This window comes from Mastomys coucha, unplaced genomic scaffold (genome assembly GCF_008632895.1).
Source record: "Mastomys coucha isolate ucsf_1 unplaced genomic scaffold, UCSF_Mcou_1 pScaffold21, whole genome shotgun sequence".
NCBI classification, from domain to species: domain Eukaryota; kingdom Metazoa; phylum Chordata; class Mammalia; order Rodentia; family Muridae; genus Mastomys; species Mastomys coucha.
Genome location: NW_022196904.1, coordinates 148,362,636 through 148,382,015, shown reverse-complemented (window position 1 = coordinate 148,382,015; position 19,380 = coordinate 148,362,636). Strand labels below are relative to the sequence as shown.

The following is a 19,380-nucleotide window of genomic DNA, read 5'->3' as shown; positions in this document are numbered from 1 at the left end:
AAACAACTTTTATAATACTTACTTTTATTGTTATAATATTTTATAAATTTTAAGGAATAAGACAAAAAGATACTGTAGGTATTGAAGGAGGGGTCTATGGGAGGAGCGGTGGTAAAAAGAGGAACAAGAATGTGATTCAATTCTATTTAATTAAAATATGTTTTTAAATGTTAACAAATTCAGATAAATTGAAATCATGTAACTTTTCTCATCATAATGCAATAAAAGTTAAAAAAAGAAAATATCTAATAAAAAAAGAAAAAAGAAAAGTTAACTAGTGCACCTTTGAATCTGAATGCATATTGTGTTAGCATTGAAAAAGCCCCAGCTGGTGATTAGATTCACACAGGTATGTGGGTCAGAGGAGGGGATACAACATCAGACTGGGGCAGGGCATTGTGTTCTTATCTGAAAGAGAAGATGGTGCTTATCTTGAGGAAGGAGAGAGAGAGAGAGGGGGGGGGAGGTGAGGGAGAGGGCAAGAGAGGGGGGGGAGAACTAGAGAATACACATAGTCATGTGACCATGAAGGAGCCAAATGGAGCTGTTAGAGGACAGAGGGGAGGGCACAGGAAAGAAAGGGATGGCAATGGAGACTTTGTCTCTTGTCACCCGTGACTCTCTGACTTACTAGTGAGGTTCATATTAACCAATCATTGTATCCATATCTATTTCTACCTCAATGCTAGTTAGTAAGTACAATAACTAACTTGGCTCATATATCATGGTGTGTTGCGATTAACTTTCTTCTTCTCCTTCTCCTTTTCCTCTTTTTTCCCCCTCCTTCCTCCTCTTCTTTCTTTTCTCCTCCTGCTCCTCCTCCTCCCTCTCCTCTTCTTTTTTTATTTTTTTCCTTCTAGGCAGTCTAATAAAAGGCTCAACTATCACCCTACAAGATCCAACTGATTACCTATTGACAATCTGAGTACCTGTAGACTGCGCTTGCTAGGGCATCAGGTCATTTGTTCATAAACACCAGGGACCACACAGTTATTGAGACAGTGGCTAGGATAGTTATCACAGGGGAACAATTTTAAAAGAAAACAACAGAAAAGGAAGACTTGCCTTTATTTGGATGAGAAGACACTGGTAGTTTTCTTCATGGGCTCAGTCTAGAAGGGAAATAGCTGTGGGGGTGGGGGGAAGGGTCTACTATGGGTTCATGCACTCAGAAGCTTGGCTCCCAATGTGGGGGTGATAGTGTTGATGAGGCGGGACCTTTCAGAGTAGGGGCTAGTAGAAGGTTGTTAGATCACAAGGCCACCACCTTCAGGAAGATTAATGAAGACTTCAAGGCACTGTCTTAGTTATCATGAGAATGGGTGGTCAAGTCTTTTGCTTCCAGGTTCTCTATGTGATACCATCCACCAGAAAGCCCTCACCACAGCAGAGCACAAGCCAGAGCCATGCTCTTGAATTTCTCCAGGTGTGAGGTGAATAAATAAATAAGTCAAAATAAATCTCTCTCCTTTATAAAGTACCCAGACTCTGTCAGCAACACAAAGTGGACTAACAAACCCTTTCCGAAAGGAGACAAGTCCAATCTCAGGACTCTATCTCTTGGGCCTATTTCTTAGGAGGCAGCAGTCCATTCTTCTCTGTCTTCCAGACATTCATAAATACTGAACCGGATGAGAGGAAGGCTCACCTGACTGCACAGTTCCAGATTCTGGGAGTACACAGCAATCTGCTGCCTCTGCTGCTCCTCCGATGTAAAGCTTGTGATCAGGATGAGGACATCAAAGCCAAACTTGTCTGTGAAGGCTTTCAAATCACTGGTGATGTTGCTGTGAAGCAGGCAGTCCTGAAACAACAGACACATGAGATTAGTGTCCCACTGCCTGCTTCAGGCAGTTGGCCACAAACCAGCTCAGGCCTGTGATGTATCAGGACAGGTATTTATCACCAGAGGCAAGTGAAATAAATGCTTTGAGAAATTTTGGAAAGTTCCATGTTCGGGCTTAAAATACACCTTACTGATTTGTTGTCCCAAACCAAGAAAAGAATATGTCTCTGACATTATTATCAATTCTTTACACAAGAAACACACTTCTAAAATTTTTATTTATTTTTATCTTATGTGCACTGCTGTTTGCCTGAATGTATGTCTGTGTGAAGGTGTTGGATCCTCTAGAACTAGAGTTACGGATGTTGTGAGATATGGATGCTGTGAATTGAATCTGGATTCTCTGGAAGAGCAGCCAGTGCTCTTGACTACTGATCTATTTTTCAAGCCCCAAGGAACACATTTTTATGGAATATTTATTAAGTATTTAACAGGTACATTTAGCTATCACCATTTATAATACACATGTCTATTGACTCTAATCTCCACCTATCACTAGAAAAGCAAGAAGTGCCATATAGCAGGGGTCTGATTGATTGTCTTTCTTCCTTTAAGAAGTATAGTGAAGCCTACATTCTGACCCTGGTCTTCATACATGGTGTACTCTGGTATACTCCTATTCTATAATATTGCTCTCTTTTTGGTACCTGTAGTGGACTGAATGACAATGTTCCTCATAGGCTCAGATACTTGCACAATTTGTCCCTAGTTGGTGGGCCTACTTATGGAGGTTGAGGATGTATTGATAAGGCTTGGCTGTCTGGTTTTGTTTTTATTGTTTTGTTTTGTTTCTCCTCATAGCTCTGGCTATCATGGAACTCACTATGTAGTCCAGGCTGGCCTCAAACTTGCAGAGCTGCCTCTGTTTTCTGAGTGCTAGGACTAAGGTTGGGAGCCATCACGCTGGGCAGTTATTCTTCTTAGGGATTTTAATAGATCACTTTCCCTTTTAGGTGACAAGGAATTACATGTAAGAATCACAAAGCTCTCAGGATGTACTTCTGATGCATACCAAGGATCTATTCAGTTGATTTGGTAATGAAGTCTGTGATGTTCACATGCAAGTACCTTTGGAATCATGTGATCCTGAAGGTATATTGCCAGTACTCATGCTTCTAAGAACCATGGTACCCAAATGCTATCACAGCAATTGTTAGATTGATGTCTTTAGAGAATGAATTTACCCACAGGAGTTTAGAATATGTGTTCTCTGAATCAGACTATACCTTATACATAACAAGCATTCAGGAGATAAGATACCCCAAAGCATCACTGAGGACTAATCAAGAAACTTAAGGTTGGATTTTGTGCCACTGTGGATCAGAAGCAGAGCTGATTCTGAAAGCAAGCATGAAAGACACTTATTTACAGCTTATCAATATCAAGACTTTGTAAGAAGCCTCACAATTTTCCTTTCCAAACATTTTTATGTATATGAACCCCCCAACACATTCATAAACTCCTAGAAGGGAGACATGCCTCCCAAAGAAATGTTTAGATGCACTAGTGAACACTCCCCTTGTGTCACTGAAACAAAAAAGGGTTAATTTGACTCATAGCTGAGTGTAGTAAGATTCAGAAGCATTACTCAAAAAAGCTGTACTTGTGGGCCTTCCGCTATTCAAGAACACTGGCTACACTGGACACTCTTTGAATTCCAATTTGCTACACAGCTGCATCTTGTCCATCGGCACTGGTAAGACCAGGCCTTTTGCTAGAAATGCAGTTTTACCCATACCTCGGACTCACTGAAGCTGCAGCTGCCTCTGCATCCACCTACAGAGCTCTGCTTTAGCAAGGGATTGGTCAATGTATTTTCCTCCATACCTGTCCTCGCCACTCCCAGTGTTCTCTAGTGACTTAGATGTGTAACACCCTCAAACCCTAATGCTTTATACTGACCTCACCACAAAAACACCCAGGACTGTTCATTCTAAACCCTTTGCTATTTAATAGGTTACAGACAAAAATCCAAGAACTTGTGCTTTCATCTTTTCCCTTAAGTGATTCTTTCCATCTAGGTCTTCTGGGTAAGGTTGCCTCAATCCTTCTATGGGTGAGCCCAAACCAAATTCCATGGAATCAGATGAATTGCTGATTGAAAGAAAAATTAGTGAACCATTTTGGCATACTATCAAACCCTGATACATTTTATAGTAACCCCAGCATTGATGCCCCATGTCCTGTAGTGAACTTGTCCAAGCTCGATCCTGTTCTACTGGCCTAAGGGTAGCAGTGTCAAGAATTTCATATTTAAAATAGTCAAACAAGGGAAAGAGTGAGAATCTTCAAGAATCTGGGAAGTGCAATCTGTTGGTTCTGCTTTTATGCTGGTGCTGTTTGCATAGCATGTAATTTATTCTTGTCTTCTAGCTATGGGGAGGCGTGTGCGTCAGTGGCTCTTAACGTTGCTGGAGAGCAATGCCGGCTCTGAGTAAACAGCTCTTCATCAACAGCGGAGCCCCACTGTAGACACAGGTTGCCATTTTATTTCCCCCATCTGCCTTCTACCTGATAAATTACTGTTTTAGTTACACGTATACAAATACGATTTGTTAACCTGCTCAGATGTCTGCAAATTGTTTCTCTCACTTTCAGTTAAATTATATACATGCATATGTGTTTCCCACTTAGTTAGAAAATAGATACTTCCCTTTGTAATTTACCATTCAACTCCACAAACACACACACACACACACACACACACACACACACACACACACACACACACTGTCTACATTTCTGAACCTTACTAGAATTTAGGAATTTATTGGGAACTGGGAACCGACCAGCCAAATCAGGAAAATTAGCAATTGCTTCCCATTAGTGCCCATGGTTCTAAAAATTCAACCATCAGACATTTAGAAGGTTATGAAAATGTTCACTTGAATAATCCCTGGCTTTGGAATTAGAAAAATCTAGAAAGGTAGAGAGGACAAGAGGGCTGTTGCTTCCCATTTAGAGATCTGAAGATCCCTACAATATGATGATAATAAAGATGATGATGATGTTGTCATAGACGCCAACCCCAGGGCAGAGAAACAGAAACGATTTGGCTCCACTTGCCCTAATATAGGACCTCAAATTGTGAGAATGCCTATCTGGTAGGTTTAATGTGTTTGTCATTGGAAATACACAGTCAAATGCAATGGAAATTCCATTGTCCAAAAATACCATTTTAAGTCTTACTGTATTACTTTTTTAAAAATTCAGTATTGAGGAATGGAGACAGGGCTCGCTGGTTAAGAGCATATGTTACTCTTAGAGAACCCAGGTTCAGTTCTCAGCACCCATATGATAGTTCACAACCATTCTTAATTCCAGTGCCTAGGTGTCAGATAGCAGGAACCTGGTGCACAAATGTAAATGAAGGCAAAACACTTGTACATAACATACAATGAATAAATTAATCTTGAAAGTTGAGTAGCAATAATTCAACAACCACCACACAGAAAGAAAGAAGTAGCAGGAAGTGGCACCAAATTTTTCAAACAAAACAAAACAAAACAAAACAATTTCAGTGTTGAAGGTAAATGCTGGCAGTGGCGTGCATCGCACAGAGCACACTTGATTAAGTAATGTCTTAAGAACATCTGAGCACTAAGGGTGGCATTTCTCAGGATAGAAACAGTAATGCCTCTGCAGACTCTCACCTTCTCTTGCCTTCTTAGTCTCTCTTGTTTGGTATCCAGACCCATCTCTTTGCTCAAACTGCTCTTCTCTAAACTGCCAGTCACTCTGAGATGTCCAATCAGACATGCCCCTGTTCTTACTTTACCTGCAGTTCCAACCAGACTGACCTGCCTCCTCTATGTAGAGCTTTACTTTCTTGACGCCATACTCTCCTTGTTCTCTTCTCACTCACTGACCAGTCCTTGGTTGTCTTTGCTGACCCCTCTTCCTCATCACCTTGCTAACTGCTCACTGCCCCAACACAGTGTCCTGCATTGCACTGCCTTCTCAGTATCCACTCTCACATTCAGTGAGCACATTCTCAGTGCTCACATTCAGAGGTGCATGCCTTTAGTTCTTCCTACTTTCCAACAAATATCTCTCACCAGTTCATCCATCAGGACTCTATGCATGGGAATGTCTGACCAGCCTTACAAACACAAGATGACCTGACTGCATCCTGCCCTGCCCCTTCAGTAATATTAAATGACAGTTTCTCAAGCCAAACAGCTAGGAATTATACCAGCATTTTTTCCTTCCCCTGCATACCTTGAATAATCCATCAGCAAATCCAGTTAACTTTACCTTAAAACAAAAACCAAGTCAAACCCTTCTTAATTTTCCTCCTTTGTGATCACTGTCTTAGATATAGTCACCACCATCTTCTTTTTTCTTTCTTTTTCTTTTTTTAATTCTGTACAGGCACACACACACACACACACACACACACACACACACCCCACACACACACATCCATCCATCTGTCTATTTGCATATGAACATGAGTATGGGTATCATAGGCCAGAAGCTAGAGCTAGAGTTATAGATGGTTAGAATCACCCAGTGTGGGTGCTGGGACTCAAACTTAGATCCTCTGGAACAACAGGTGTGTTCTTCACCATCAAATCATCAGTCTCTCCAGCCCCAGCCACCACCATCTCTTGCCTAAATACTGGTGCCAACATCCCAGCTACTATCCCAGGCTCTTTCCTCTCCCTCTGCTCAGTGCACACAACATCAAGAATGGCTTTTAAAAATAGAAATCAGACCCCTAAAGAGGACTCAGCAATAAGGGCATCAGGCAACTTGAGTTGGACCCCTGGGTAGGAGGAAACAACAGACAAGTTGTTCTCTACAAATAGATAAATGAATGAATAATTTAAAAAAACTGTAAATCAAATAATAGCACTTTCCTATTTAGAACCCACTGTCTCCCGGTGCTGTCATTGTTCTTCACCATCATTTTATTTTCCTTAATAAGATGAGAAATAATTAGTATCCTTGAATATAAGAGTTTAAATAAACAATTAAAATTAGATGTACCAGCAGAAAAAGTTGGAAAACAGAGGATAATTTACAACTTTAATACAAATATTTAGTAAATATAATAGTAAAATCTTTATTCTTTTTTTTGATTGGTAAGTACTTCCAAATGGGTGCTCACATATATATTTTAGCAAAGGAGCATAAAGAAAGAATTGACATGTATTCAATGCCCATGGACAAAAATATTCATGGATTTATTACCTTAAAAACTAATACTAAGAAAGAAAATCAGTATGGCCAACAACTGAGAAACTGTCAATAAATTATGTACCAGTAAAACAAATGAATAATACACTATGGTTAAAAAAATCAAAGAGTAGTTAGTAACACACACAGAGAAATCCTCAAAACAGGTAAGTACGATCCAGTTTCTATATAGTATAAAATTGAATAACATTTTAATGTAAAATTTGATATTCCTTTGTTGTAAACTCTCAAATGCAGGGCTGGTGAAAAGACTTGGTGGGTTAACGGACTTCTTACTAAGCCTAATGACCTGGGGCCCACATGATGATGTCCTCTGACCTCTGACCTCCACAGATACACCATGGCACACATCCCTGCTCCCCCCAAATAAACAGAAATTTAATTAAGAATTCTCATTTGCAGTGAGTACTAAGAAACACTGATATGACATCGCACCAGCAGCCAAACTGTTGATGCATCTTGTGTTGGGCCCTATTTGGCCCTGGTTTTGGGCCTTGAGGTCAAACCCGAGCCTGGCTCGAGTTTTGTAAATTGTCTCAGTCACTTCCACCTCTGCCTAGCTACTGCTGACAGAGTAACTTTGTTGGCTCAGTCACCCCATACCCTTCATCAATTTTCCCCTCCCCCTATGTCATCTCACCTCAGCAGAAAACTCCACCTCCTCTCTCAGCCCTTTATAAAGAGAAGATTGACACATTAAAAAACAAGTTCCTGCTTTGACAGACTCCCTGCTCGGGTGGTTATTCTCTGGAGGCAGGAGATCCACCAAGACACTCACCACTCACCATCCCGCTGAGCCCTGAGAGGCTCAGCTGGACCGGGTTCTCTCCCTCTCGTCTGGTTCTGCTGACAAAGAGCCTGCCTGGCATCTTTGCATGTCTCCATGTTAGGGCATGTCCTCTAACGTTTTCTAGCCAAGCCTTGGGCATCAGTTAAGCATCCTGGCTCTGGCCCTAACTACCTCCATGAGTGTTGCTCCACCTCTGAGTCTGTTTCCTCAGCTGTCAGCCCCTGCTTCCTAGGAGGACAGTGAGAACTAAGAAAGTATAGGAAAAGCCAGTCAGGCACCCTGGACAGTGTTAGAAAATAGGTTCTTTTTCTTTTCCTGGTCATTAAACGTCAAGAGGCTCACTCTCAGGGCTTGTGGAGTTCATCCAACCATAGAATGCATTTTGTGGGATTCTCTGTGTGGGACTCCCTGTTTGTAGAATGATTCTTTCCTTTATATCCTTCATACCATGCAAACTTTCCAATGATGACCGCGCTAATCTCTTAAGTCAACTAAATGATGTACATATAAAATCTTACAATCCAGATGATGGAGGAAACAGCAAAGCCAAATCTGAGCCAAGTTGGCTTGACAGTGATGTGATATAAAATGTAAAACCTCTAGGCAAGGCAGCGTTTATCTCAGTAATGGACGTTTCATCCTTAGCTCCTGGAAGAGCTGATGGGCTTCTGTTTGCCAGTCTGCAAACATCCTTTATAACGCATACAGAAACATAAAGTGATTTTTCATCCCTTCAGTCAAAGTTCTCTTCATCATCAATGGCCTTTAGTGAACTTTTCTTCTGACACTAATTTATTCCACAGGGGCCCAGCATTTCGTTACAATCCTAACCCAAAGCAGTTGTCTCCCATAAAAACTAACATGAAGTAGATTGACTAAAGCTGTAATATCACTGATAAGGTGCTCCAGACCTGATACATATATATTATTCACTTCTGGCAGAAAATGAAAAAAGAATCCAGTAAGTGGCTATCATTTGTAGGTAGAATGTTTGTAAATAAAGGCCAGTCCCAGGATTAAAACAAGCGTGTACAGCTGCAGTTTGAATAGAGAGTTCTAAAAGGAGAGTTTGACCACCCTTAAGTTCTGCAAGCTCAGTGGGTGGCCCGGACTGCTGAGTTACTGAAATTGAGGTGTCTACTTTGACATTTAGACTCTGCGTGGATTTATTTCTAGACTGAGGGCTACTTTCATTTTTAATCAACGTATAAGAAAAATGCTGAGGTATGGCTACAAATGTCCTAAATGAAAGCTTCATGATTTATGCCACCACATTTCTATTACGATGTTTAAAGTATTCAGCAATAATAAGTCTGATAATCTTGACAGGAAATGATTTATGAGAACACAAAATGCATAAATTAAAATCTTATTTATTCTATTTTACATACATTTTTAATTGCTAAACAAAGACATTTTCCATACTTTTCCTAGGTACTATTTTTTTCATAGCTATTGTTTTTGTTTCTTATTTTTAAAAAGCAACCAAGGCATCCCAGTAGCTAAAGAACTTTCCTGGGCCTACTAAAACTAGACTGGATGTACCCAAACATACTCCCAACATTGCTTCTTGTCTGCTCAACAACCCACAGGAACAAGAAATTGGGATTTATAGAGGCAAGAAACTAAATAGAACTGCCTTTTGTTCCTGTTTTTCCCTCTGACCAAGTAGGCATCTTTACAGGACAGGCCCATGGAAACAGCATCCTCTGGCTGAGGCACAATTGCCAAGACATAGACTAACATCAGCAGTTGGCAAGTGCTCCATTAAGTCAAGCATGTAGGTATCTATGAAGGGAAAGCCTAATGGACTTTCATGCAATTACTCTTTTTTAAAATTTGTTTTATTTTTTATTTATTTTTTATTTTCTTGCCATGACTTGTAAGGTCCTCACTTAAACAGAAGAATGCAAGAACACACAGAGAGATTGTGCATTCACTAAAAACTGAAAATAGCTGGTCTCATGTGATGAGCCATGAATGCAAGGGGCGAGAGGGAGGGAAGGAGATGAGAAAGAGGCAAAAGAGAAAGAGGATAGGAATCTGCTGAGAGGTAATCCACCTCAAAGCTCAGGTGTAAGTCATGAGTTTTTCAAGCTAGTTTCTGGTCAGCTCTGAAGTGAGCTAAGTTTCTGTTTCATCTTCACTGTCTCTAGCCTACAGAGGTGCTGATGTGGCCTCTGTGAGAGGTGACCTGGAAAGAGGTGCATTAAAAAGTACTTCATGGAAAGCCATTCCTCTACTGATTCAGACAAGCAGTCAGGCAGTAGGAGACTGAGGACTCACAACCTACTAAAGAGTCATCATTTCATTGACTAGCTCACACTATTTGCATTCTCTTTCCCTCCCTCTCCCTCCTTTTCTCCCTCCCTCTCCCTCCTTTCCTCCCTCCCTCACCCCCTCCCTTCATTCCTTATCTCTCTTCCTCTTCCTACTTCTCCTCCTCCCTCCTTCTCCTTTTTCTTCTTCTCCCTGTCTCTTCCTTGCAAGGTCTCATGTAACCCAGGCTGTCCTCAGACTCACTATACAGTTGATAATGCGTAGGAACTATGAATCTTCCTGTCTCTCTCTTGTTCACAAGTGTTAGTAATACAGATGTATAACACCACATCTACCTAATTTACATTTTCTTTAAGGATACTACCAACAACTATCCAAACTTTCTGTTCTAGCATGCCGTTTAAAGGCACTGAAGAAGGGCTATGTGGCTCTTACTCAGGACCCTTCTTGTTCATGCATGCTTATGAGGGAATAGACAATTCAGGAAATATATGTCAAAGGAAAAACACACACTTGGGATGCTATATATTTTGAAATGATAGAACCTGGACAATAGTTGAACTACAAAATAAAAACAATAGTAGTATATTATTTCTATGGCTGTGTTATAGATGCAAAAACATTCCCTGTTGGTCGGTTTTGAGCATAAGCCTGAACTCTTCTGGCTTTATTTATTTTCCTTTATAAAAATAACGAATAAGCGGGAAGATTATTTCCATAAAGCAGAATACCTCACTCCATTGTAGGTTCCTTGTTCTGCTTTCCGGAAGCCACTACACGATCCAGAGCACTTCCGCACAAGTGTGATACACACACACATTGGATGCATCTGAGCTATGTCAATATTAACCTGACCAAATGAATATCAAACTGTCTCTTTTGTTCCTCTTATTCCTCACATGGGGAGCACAATATGGCTCTTGTCAGAGGTGCTTCATCATTTGGGTTCAAGGAAACGGTTAGTACAGTTTGGGATTCGTTCTTCATGGGCAGATATCCTGATGGGTCTAATGAAGCCTTTCTGCTGACAACTCATTTGCTAAAAATATCCAAGCATCACCAAGCGTAAGGGGTGGGGGTAGGAGGGTATGCGATGTCCCCTTTGCTAACCACCCAGTGAAAGTAATTAATTATTTTTGAAGTCTAAAAAAATCTACCCATCAAGACACACACCTCTTACCACACTTAGATATGGGTTCCATTTGCTCCCTGATAAACTTGGTGCCATCTCTAAATTGGAAAATAATAGGGTAAACTCCAATCTTGGAGCACACACGCAGAGGCAACAGTCTGTGTGTGCCATTTGTTGCAATCTAAGCTAATTACAAGAAACCCCCTCCAGAAAGCAACACACTCTAGGCTTTGTGGTTTTACTTTCCCTTGGAGGTATGTGTATGTATGCATATGTATGCATGTGTGTGTGTGTGTGTGTGTGTGTGCACACAAACATGTATGTGTCAGGAGACTGGAAGTGGTTTCCTTTAGGAGTTTTACTCCCTTGGCCTCAGTCACAGGAATTAACTATGACTGGATTAAGTAAAATCATAAAGGATATGGGGAACATTTGAAAAGAAGTGCTAGATGCACTGATGACAGGAAAGGCAAGGGTATCCACGAGGATGGGGGACAGTCTACATTACCATAGCCACGGGGCATCCTTCACAGGGTGGGTAATGGGTAGCTCCAGCAAGCTAGCACCATCCGTTTGGATTTAGTCAGCACCTGCTCCCTTTTGGTCTTGAGTTTGAAAATTATGGTAAAATAACTCTGTTCTCATTTGGATTGGGTACCTCATCCATGGAATCAAACGACTGTGAATTGCAAAAACCACCACCCGCAGAAGAGGCATCAGTTACATGAAATTTATGAATAAGAATCATTTTCTGGAGGCATCCCCCTTTCCAAACATACACACACTTGTTGAAAATGCTGTCTTTTTTCCACTGGATGGTTTTAGCTCCTTTGTCAAAGATCGGAATACACAAAGTACAATCCACAAACCACAAGAAACTCAAGAAGAAGGAAGACCAAAGTGTGGATACTTCATTCCTTTTTAAAAGGGGAACAAAATAGCCATGAAAGGAGTTGCATAGACAAACTATGGAGCAGAGACTGAAGGAAGGACAATCCAGAGACTGCTTCACCCAGGAATCCTTCCCATATTCAATCATCAAATCTAGACACTATTGTGGATGCCGGCAAGTGCTGGTTGACAGGAGCCTGATTTAGTTGTCTCCTGAGAGACTCTGACAGTACCTAATTAATATAGAAGTAGAGGCTCACAGCCCCCCATTGGACTAAGAACAGGGTCTCCAAGGAAGGAGCTAGAGAAATGACCCAAGGAGCTGACGGGTTTGCAGCCCCTTAGGACAAAGAACAATATGAACTAACTAGTATTCTCAGAGCTCCCAGGGACTAAACAACCAACTAAAGAGTACACATAGTGGGACTCAGGGCTCCAGCGCATATGTAGCAGAGGATGGCCAAGTTGGTCATCAATGGGAGGAGAGGCCCTTGGCCCTGTGAAGGTTCTATGTCCCAGTGTAGGGGAATGCCAGGGCCAGGAAGCAGGAGCGGGAGGGATGGTGAGCAGGGGGAGAGGGGAGGGAACAGTTTTTTTGTTGTTGTTATTGTTTTTGTTTTTTATTATTTTTTTATTTTTTTAAATTTTTTTCCGGAGGGGAAACTGGGAAAGGAGATATCATATGACATGTAAATAAAGAAAATATCTTAAAAAAAAAGAAATGTGAATTTAGTGAGGTGAGGTGACTTAGTTGCGTTATCATCATGGGGAATCACACTCAAGAGGAGTAACAAAGCAAACTCGCAAGAGTATTAAGCTTAGAAAATGAGAGTTCTACTTAAATAAAAAAAAATGCAATATATACAAAGAAAGAAAAAGAAGCTGGTGTCTTCTTTTCTGTCTAAGAGCTCAAATCTCTACCACAGCAGCTAACTTCTATAGTTTTTAGTGATGGAGGATGCCAAACAGGAAGACCAAGGAACAAAGAACCTTCTGCAGCCGCCAACTCCCAGGCAGCATTTGAAATATTTAAATATTTCATACTTATATGAAATATTTATTGATATTTTTGAATTGTATGAAATATTTTATTTGAAACACTTGATTATATAAAACGTTTATGGATAAAAAAATCAACATATAAATATACCAGCTTCTTCAAAGACAAGCTCCCTGGCTGGTGGTGAGGAATACCCAGGATGGGAAGCCCGTTAGAAGGAGGTAGACTTCCAACTCTATAAAGGCAAACGAACAAGCTGCTTGTAACGCACTGTCAAGGGCTGGCCTTCCATTGCTAGATTAAAAACAGTCATTGCCTTACAGAAAATGATCAGAAGTCCACAGGCTGATTATAGCAAGGTTGAAGATGAACCTACAGTAAGCTTTGAACTGGTCCAAAGCTAATAGAACAAGAAGGGAATTGTGGAGCAGTAAACACAATTACTCATGATTGCTTCCCATCTTCAACACATACTGAGTCCTAGGCAAGCTAGACCAATGCTTAGCTTACTAAACCAAATCATAGAAAGGTTAAATATTTCCCTCTTGGTTGCTCTAAAAGTGTGGAATGCTGTTTTCATGCCCAAGGTCCACACCATCTTGAGAGAAGGGCAATTTTGTCACCACTGAGGAAAAAGATAGACAGAGGCCCTGGACATCGGATTCTTTCTTATTTCTTCTCTGGTGTGCATACCTCACCTGCCAAGGTATATTTAAAAAGATTTGTTTTTAATATGTTTTTGACTGAAGTACAATTATATATATATATATATATATATATATATATATATATATATATATATATATATCACTTTCTCCCTGCCTCCAACCTCTCCGGGTCCCCTCTCACACACTCCTCCTGCCCCCTCCCTTCGAGTGAATGCACAAATACATATATACAACCTGCTAAGTCTGTTTTCATTGCTTGTGTGCATATGGTTCCACTCTGCCTTAGACAACAAATAAGGGAGCTCATGATCCCAGAGAGGGGTGAATTTTCCTTCCCCAGAAGTTATATGCTGCCTCTAGTTATTCATCTAGGGGTGGGATCCCTGGAAATTTCCCCTTTCTACATTGGTCCAGTCTTGTTAATGCAGCCATTTCTAGGACAGATAGTCTCACAGCAGACTTTCTGGTATTCTGGCTCTTACAAACTTTCCAACCCCACTTCTATCATGTTTTCTATAGAGGTAGGAGCTATGATATAGCTGTACCTGTTGCGGTGGGCATCCTATGATCCAGTGACCTCTGCATTGTGGTTTTCTGTGGTGGTCTCCATCTGCTCTAAGAGAGATTTCTTTGGTGATGGGTGGTAACTATGCTTACCCAGGGAAATTTGACTGGAATTAGGTGGTAACTGGTTGTGGAAATGGCCTAAAAGATTTATTTTTATTTGTGTGAATTCATATTTGTGTTCATGGAGTCTTTAAGAAATGGGTAGCTTGGTGATAGAGCCATAGGTTGTGATGGCGGCTATTGAGAGAAGCAGCATGACCCCACGGTGTGCCTGAGACCTTGCCAGGATCCAGTGTGCAGCTGGCATCCTTGCCTGGTGGCCGAGGCTACAAAGAAAAATGAGTTTTGCCAGAACTCATTTCTGGGCTTGGATTATGATTTAAGCCTACATGTTCATATCACTAGTTCTCAATCCTGAGACTATGTCTCAGAATGGTCCAGAAAGCTGTAAAACAAAACAACACCAACAGGAAGCAAAAAGAAGCAGAGAGCAGATCTCATGAAAAGCAGGAGTCTATTTTAGAGTTTCTCCTCTATTATTCTCAATGCAGGTGGGGTGATGAACAGTAATCTCATTGATACAAGGAATCATTTTAATATGTAACGTCTTGACATAGTTTCTACATCTGCTGTTCTTGTTTCTATGCAAACACAAATATCACACTTTATGCAGACACATGCAAAAAAAAAAAAAAAAAGGTTGGGAATTGATAGTTCAGTTCCTGGCATTCAAATCCTGGCTCCATATGCTATCTGTGTGTCTTTAGGCATGCTACTTGATTGTGCTAATCTACAGCACCTTCATTGGGAAATTGAAATAATGACCTACTTATAAAACACAGTGAGCTATGTAAATGGTTTGGCATGCTTGCTCACACAGCTCTCCGAGGCACTCGGTGAGTGCAGCCATGACTACAGGACCCATCAGTACCCACGTGAGGCTCTGCTGATTAGACCAGTAGAAGTCAGCAATCCTCAGGGTCAGTTTAGAGAATAGAGTAATAATTTTATCTTATGTATGTCAGAAAGCATCTCTCACTATGTGGCATTTCTGAAACCTTTGTTTAAATTACATGAGTTGTAGAGTTTCTGGTCAAAGAGGAGTCTTGGGTAGAGAGGAAGAGCCCCTAGCAACTGGATTGGTTAAAGACCTGGGTTCTTTGCCAGGCACCACCCTTCCTGCAACTGGATTGGTTAAAGACCTTTCCAGGCACCACCCTTCCTGTGTTCCCCACCAATGATGTAGCTGCATGAAAATCATCCAAAGGTTCCTGGAAACACACACTCCTGGTCTTGTGTCCAGAGAGCTTGAGTGAGTTGTCTGGAGCTGTCTGGTTTAGCAAGCTCCTAAAGCTGATATGTGGGTCTGAAGATGACATTTTTAAATGGTTTGATGATCATTCTTCTCCCTGGGCCTAAAGTTCCTTATCTGCTCTAAAGATAGAGCCCACAAGACAGCAAAATCTTCAGCTTTATCTTCCTTGACTCTTTAAAAGTTGGAACTTTATAGTGGGAGGTTTCTATTTACTGCTTGTTCTGGTTAATATTAGCAGTCACAATTTGGATAAGCAATTGATCAATTTAAAGATTGGATTTGAGGGATTGGAGAGATGGCTCAGTGATTAAGAAAACTGGCTTTTATTCCAGAGTACCCACACAGAGTCACTGTAGTTCCAGGAGATCTACAGGCCCCTTCTGGCCTCTATGCAGGCAAAATGATCATATATAAATAATTAATTAATTAACTATTAAATTAAACATTTGGTTTGGAAGGAAAATTGATTTTAAAAGAAATGCTCCATAAGAAACTAAAACAGCAATTTCATTCAAAGTCAAAAGTAAAATTCTGTATCCATTTATATTTTGTTTCAAAGCAAAACCTTTATGAGCATTTGCAGGTATTGGTAGCTCTTGTAGGAATTGCACACAGCAAACAAAGGTCTCTGTTTCTAATCGCAGTTCATTAATTCAGGATAAGAGCAGGCATGAGACAAAATTGAAATGCAGAGCCCTACCCCACTTCTGTAGCAGGACACTTTTTCCCTCCAAACAGATATTACTTCATTTCAGAGTCTCTCCACAGCATTAATCTATTCCACCAGTTTACACAAAATCATGTAATTATATTAACTGCTCTGAATAGATTTGGGAACAAACACAGCTGATACTTGGTAAACATTGACTTTAGTCACAGGGTGTTCACACACCTGTGCTTCCGTAGCCAGTTTCCAGTGAGCTTGGAGCGTTCTACTGAGGTTATCAGTCAGCACACACTACAGAACAGAATGGCGGATGCACAACTCCTCTGTCAGTTAAGGTAAGATCAATAGAGCTCCACTATCAGAGGCTAGCCCCCACCCCCCACCCCAAGTAAGGGGTTTGCATCACAAGATATATTAGTTTAAGTTTCTCCTGAGTAATGGCGGTGTGCCAAACTGACTATATGCTAAGCAACAATATATTAGCTAACACTGTTAGAAATACCTGTGTACACACACACACACACACACACACACACACACACACATACACATATGCACACACACAACCAAAACCAAAACCAAAACCAAAAAACCTGAAGGAGTCCAAATAAATAATAAGGAGATGTTACTAGCTGTGAATGTTCTTAACAGCCTCCATTTGCAAAATGAGAAACCTGGGTACTCAAGATGCATCTGAATAGCTACAAGGTCCTTATTTCAAACAGAGAAGTGATAACAGGACAGGAGCCTGGCTGCATTTTGCAGTCACACTTATGCTTCTGGGAGAGTTGATCCTTTTTTATAAATACACTATCACTAGCAAATGTCCAGTTTTCTTGGGGGTCCCAACACAGGGTTTACAACCCAGAGCAATAATACATTTGAACAAAGTACCCCTCAAGGAACCAGAGGCATCTCTCTCCAGCGTAGTCTCTGTCCAACCCCACATGTTTTAGTCATTTGGATTTGAGTCTTGAATCAACTTATTTATTTACCTTTTGTGGTTGTTTTGGGAGGTGGTATTTTGTTAACATTTTTTTCCATACAATGCATTTTGATCCTATTCTCCCTCAAGTCCTCCCAGATCTTCTTCCTCAACTACCTACCCGTCCAACTTCATGTCCTCTCTCTGTCTGTCTTTACCTCAGAGCCATTGGCTTTTGTTCTGTTTTGATTTCCATTGTCTTTTGTTTACTCTGAGAAGCGCAGCTGCTGCTGCTGTTTCTTACATGGTCCCCAAGAGAAGTAACCCAGCTTGCCATCTTCTCTGAGAGGTAGGGGAAATTAGCTTCAGCATGCGCAGTGTCCAAGGTGTGTTGTTCCTCAATGTCTGGTTTGTCCTGGGGATTGAGATACATGATTGAGTCTCAGAGAACACCCATCCTGGCTGAGCTGGGCTCCACCAAGTGGCAGGGAAGAGTTTCTCATGCTGTGGACTGAAGGGGGAAGGATTCCCAGTGAGCCCTAGACCCTGGCCACAGCTCCTCATTTAGGAAATTCCTACATCCATCTGTCGGCCCGCATTCATCTGTCTCTGATTATTCTCCATTATCCTTAACTTTTTCTTTCCTCCATCCTGACAGGCCACCCGCAGTGCCAAAATGCCAACTATATGGAAAAGTTTGCATAAGAAGACATTTTTCCTTTTCAAAGAGCCCTTTGGAACACACTGATATCTCATTATCGGGATTTATTTTCTTAATAGAGATGCCTGGCAGGAAATGCCTCCCACACAGATGCATAAGGGACAGTCAACGGCGAAACCACATTCCTCAATGCAGAATGCACTTTTCCCACTTAAAATGGAAAACCTGGGATAGGCTGAAGCCATACTTGCTCCTAAATCTTGTCCATCTCTTTCCAGGTTTTATACTTTTCATAGAGTATTGTGGCTTGAATGAGAAATGTCCCCTATAGTCTTGGGCATTTGACCACTTGGTCCCCAGTTGGTAGCATTTTGGAGGAGGTATACAGTGACAGAGACTTTCTGGGAAAAGTATGGTATCGGGGACGGGTTTTGAGATTCAAAGTCGCTACCTATTTCTGTAGGTAGAGGAGTAAGCTCTTTCTGTTTCCTGCTTGAGGTTCAAGATGTGAACTTTAAGCTTCCTGTTCCTGCCACTATGCCTGCTGCTTGCTGCCATGCCTCTGTGCCAGCACCATAAACTCCCATCTCTGTACAAACATAAACCAAAATAAATGGTGTTTTATCATAGCAACAGAAAAATAACTAAAACACAGCTTTACATCATTTAGTGTGTGTGTGCGTGTGCATGTGTGTGTGTGTGTGTGTATGTGTGTGTGTGTGTCTGCCTGTCTGTCTGTCTATCTGTGTCTGAGTGTGGATAGTGCACATGCTTGTGTGTGCATTTGTGGAAGGGTTAACCTGATATCTATAGTTCTCCATCCTATATTTTGACAGAGTCTCTCGCTGAACCTGGAGCTCACTGATTAGCTAGATGGCCTTGCCTGAGTGCCCTCTCCCCTTTCCCTGGGATACTCCTGGTTTTGGCTCCTAGTACTGGAGTTCAAGACATGCGCCACCATACCCTGCTTCTTACATGGATGCCAAGGATCTAAACTCAGGTCCTTCTGCTTCAATCCATAGCGATTGCTTCTGCAGCTGTGTTCAGAAGCTGCAACACCCGAAAGCCCTGGCATCCAGTCCTGGCAAGAGAGGTCCTTTCCTCTTTCCCTCCTTTTACATGGTATTGTTCGAATGTTTGTGCTACCTCCCAATTCTTTTGCAGAAATAATGAGTGCTTCCCAAAGGGCTCTGCTCCACCTACTCTGCTACGGTGAGATTATTAGGCTACAAAGATATTCACATGCATTTTATGAGTCTCCCTCCTGCCCCAGGGTCTGGAGATCTCAGGACTGAGTATTCTTGAAGCTAACTTAGGAGGTGACAGGCAACCCTCTTTGGGGAGAGAAGCAGCCCCAAGAAACAGGCATAGGGTGGAGAAAGGAATGAACCCTGGACGCTAGTTTGAGTCCAAGTCCCTCAGAAAGTTGATAT

At 41.3% G+C, this 19,380-nt stretch overlaps 1 protein-coding gene and 1 long non-coding RNA gene across 21 annotated transcripts in view; one reads left to right on the top strand and one right to left on the bottom strand.

The window, feature by feature from the left end:
* Positions 1–19,380, bottom strand: part of Prune2 (prune homolog 2 with BCH domain) — a 254,707-nt gene that overhangs the window by 106,387 nt on the left and 128,940 nt on the right. For all 20 annotated transcript variants that reach the window (XR_004123517.1, XM_031389852.1, XM_031389858.1 and 17 more), the window contains one exon: positions 1,649–1,804. Coding sequence is in view for 19 of the 20 variants with exons in the window: in XM_031389852.1 (XP_031245712.1) it covers positions 1,649–1,804 (156 nt within the window). In the remaining variant the exon portion in view is untranslated. The remainder of the gene's footprint in view (positions 1–1,648; positions 1,805–19,380) is intronic.
* Positions 15,625–19,380, top strand: part of LOC116103630 — a 5,922-nt gene continuing 2,166 nt past the window's right edge. The window contains exons 1-2 of the long non-coding RNA XR_004123519.1: positions 15,625–15,691; positions 16,601–16,696. This is a non-coding gene — a long non-coding RNA (uncharacterized LOC116103630). The remainder of the gene's footprint in view (positions 15,692–16,600; positions 16,697–19,380) is intronic.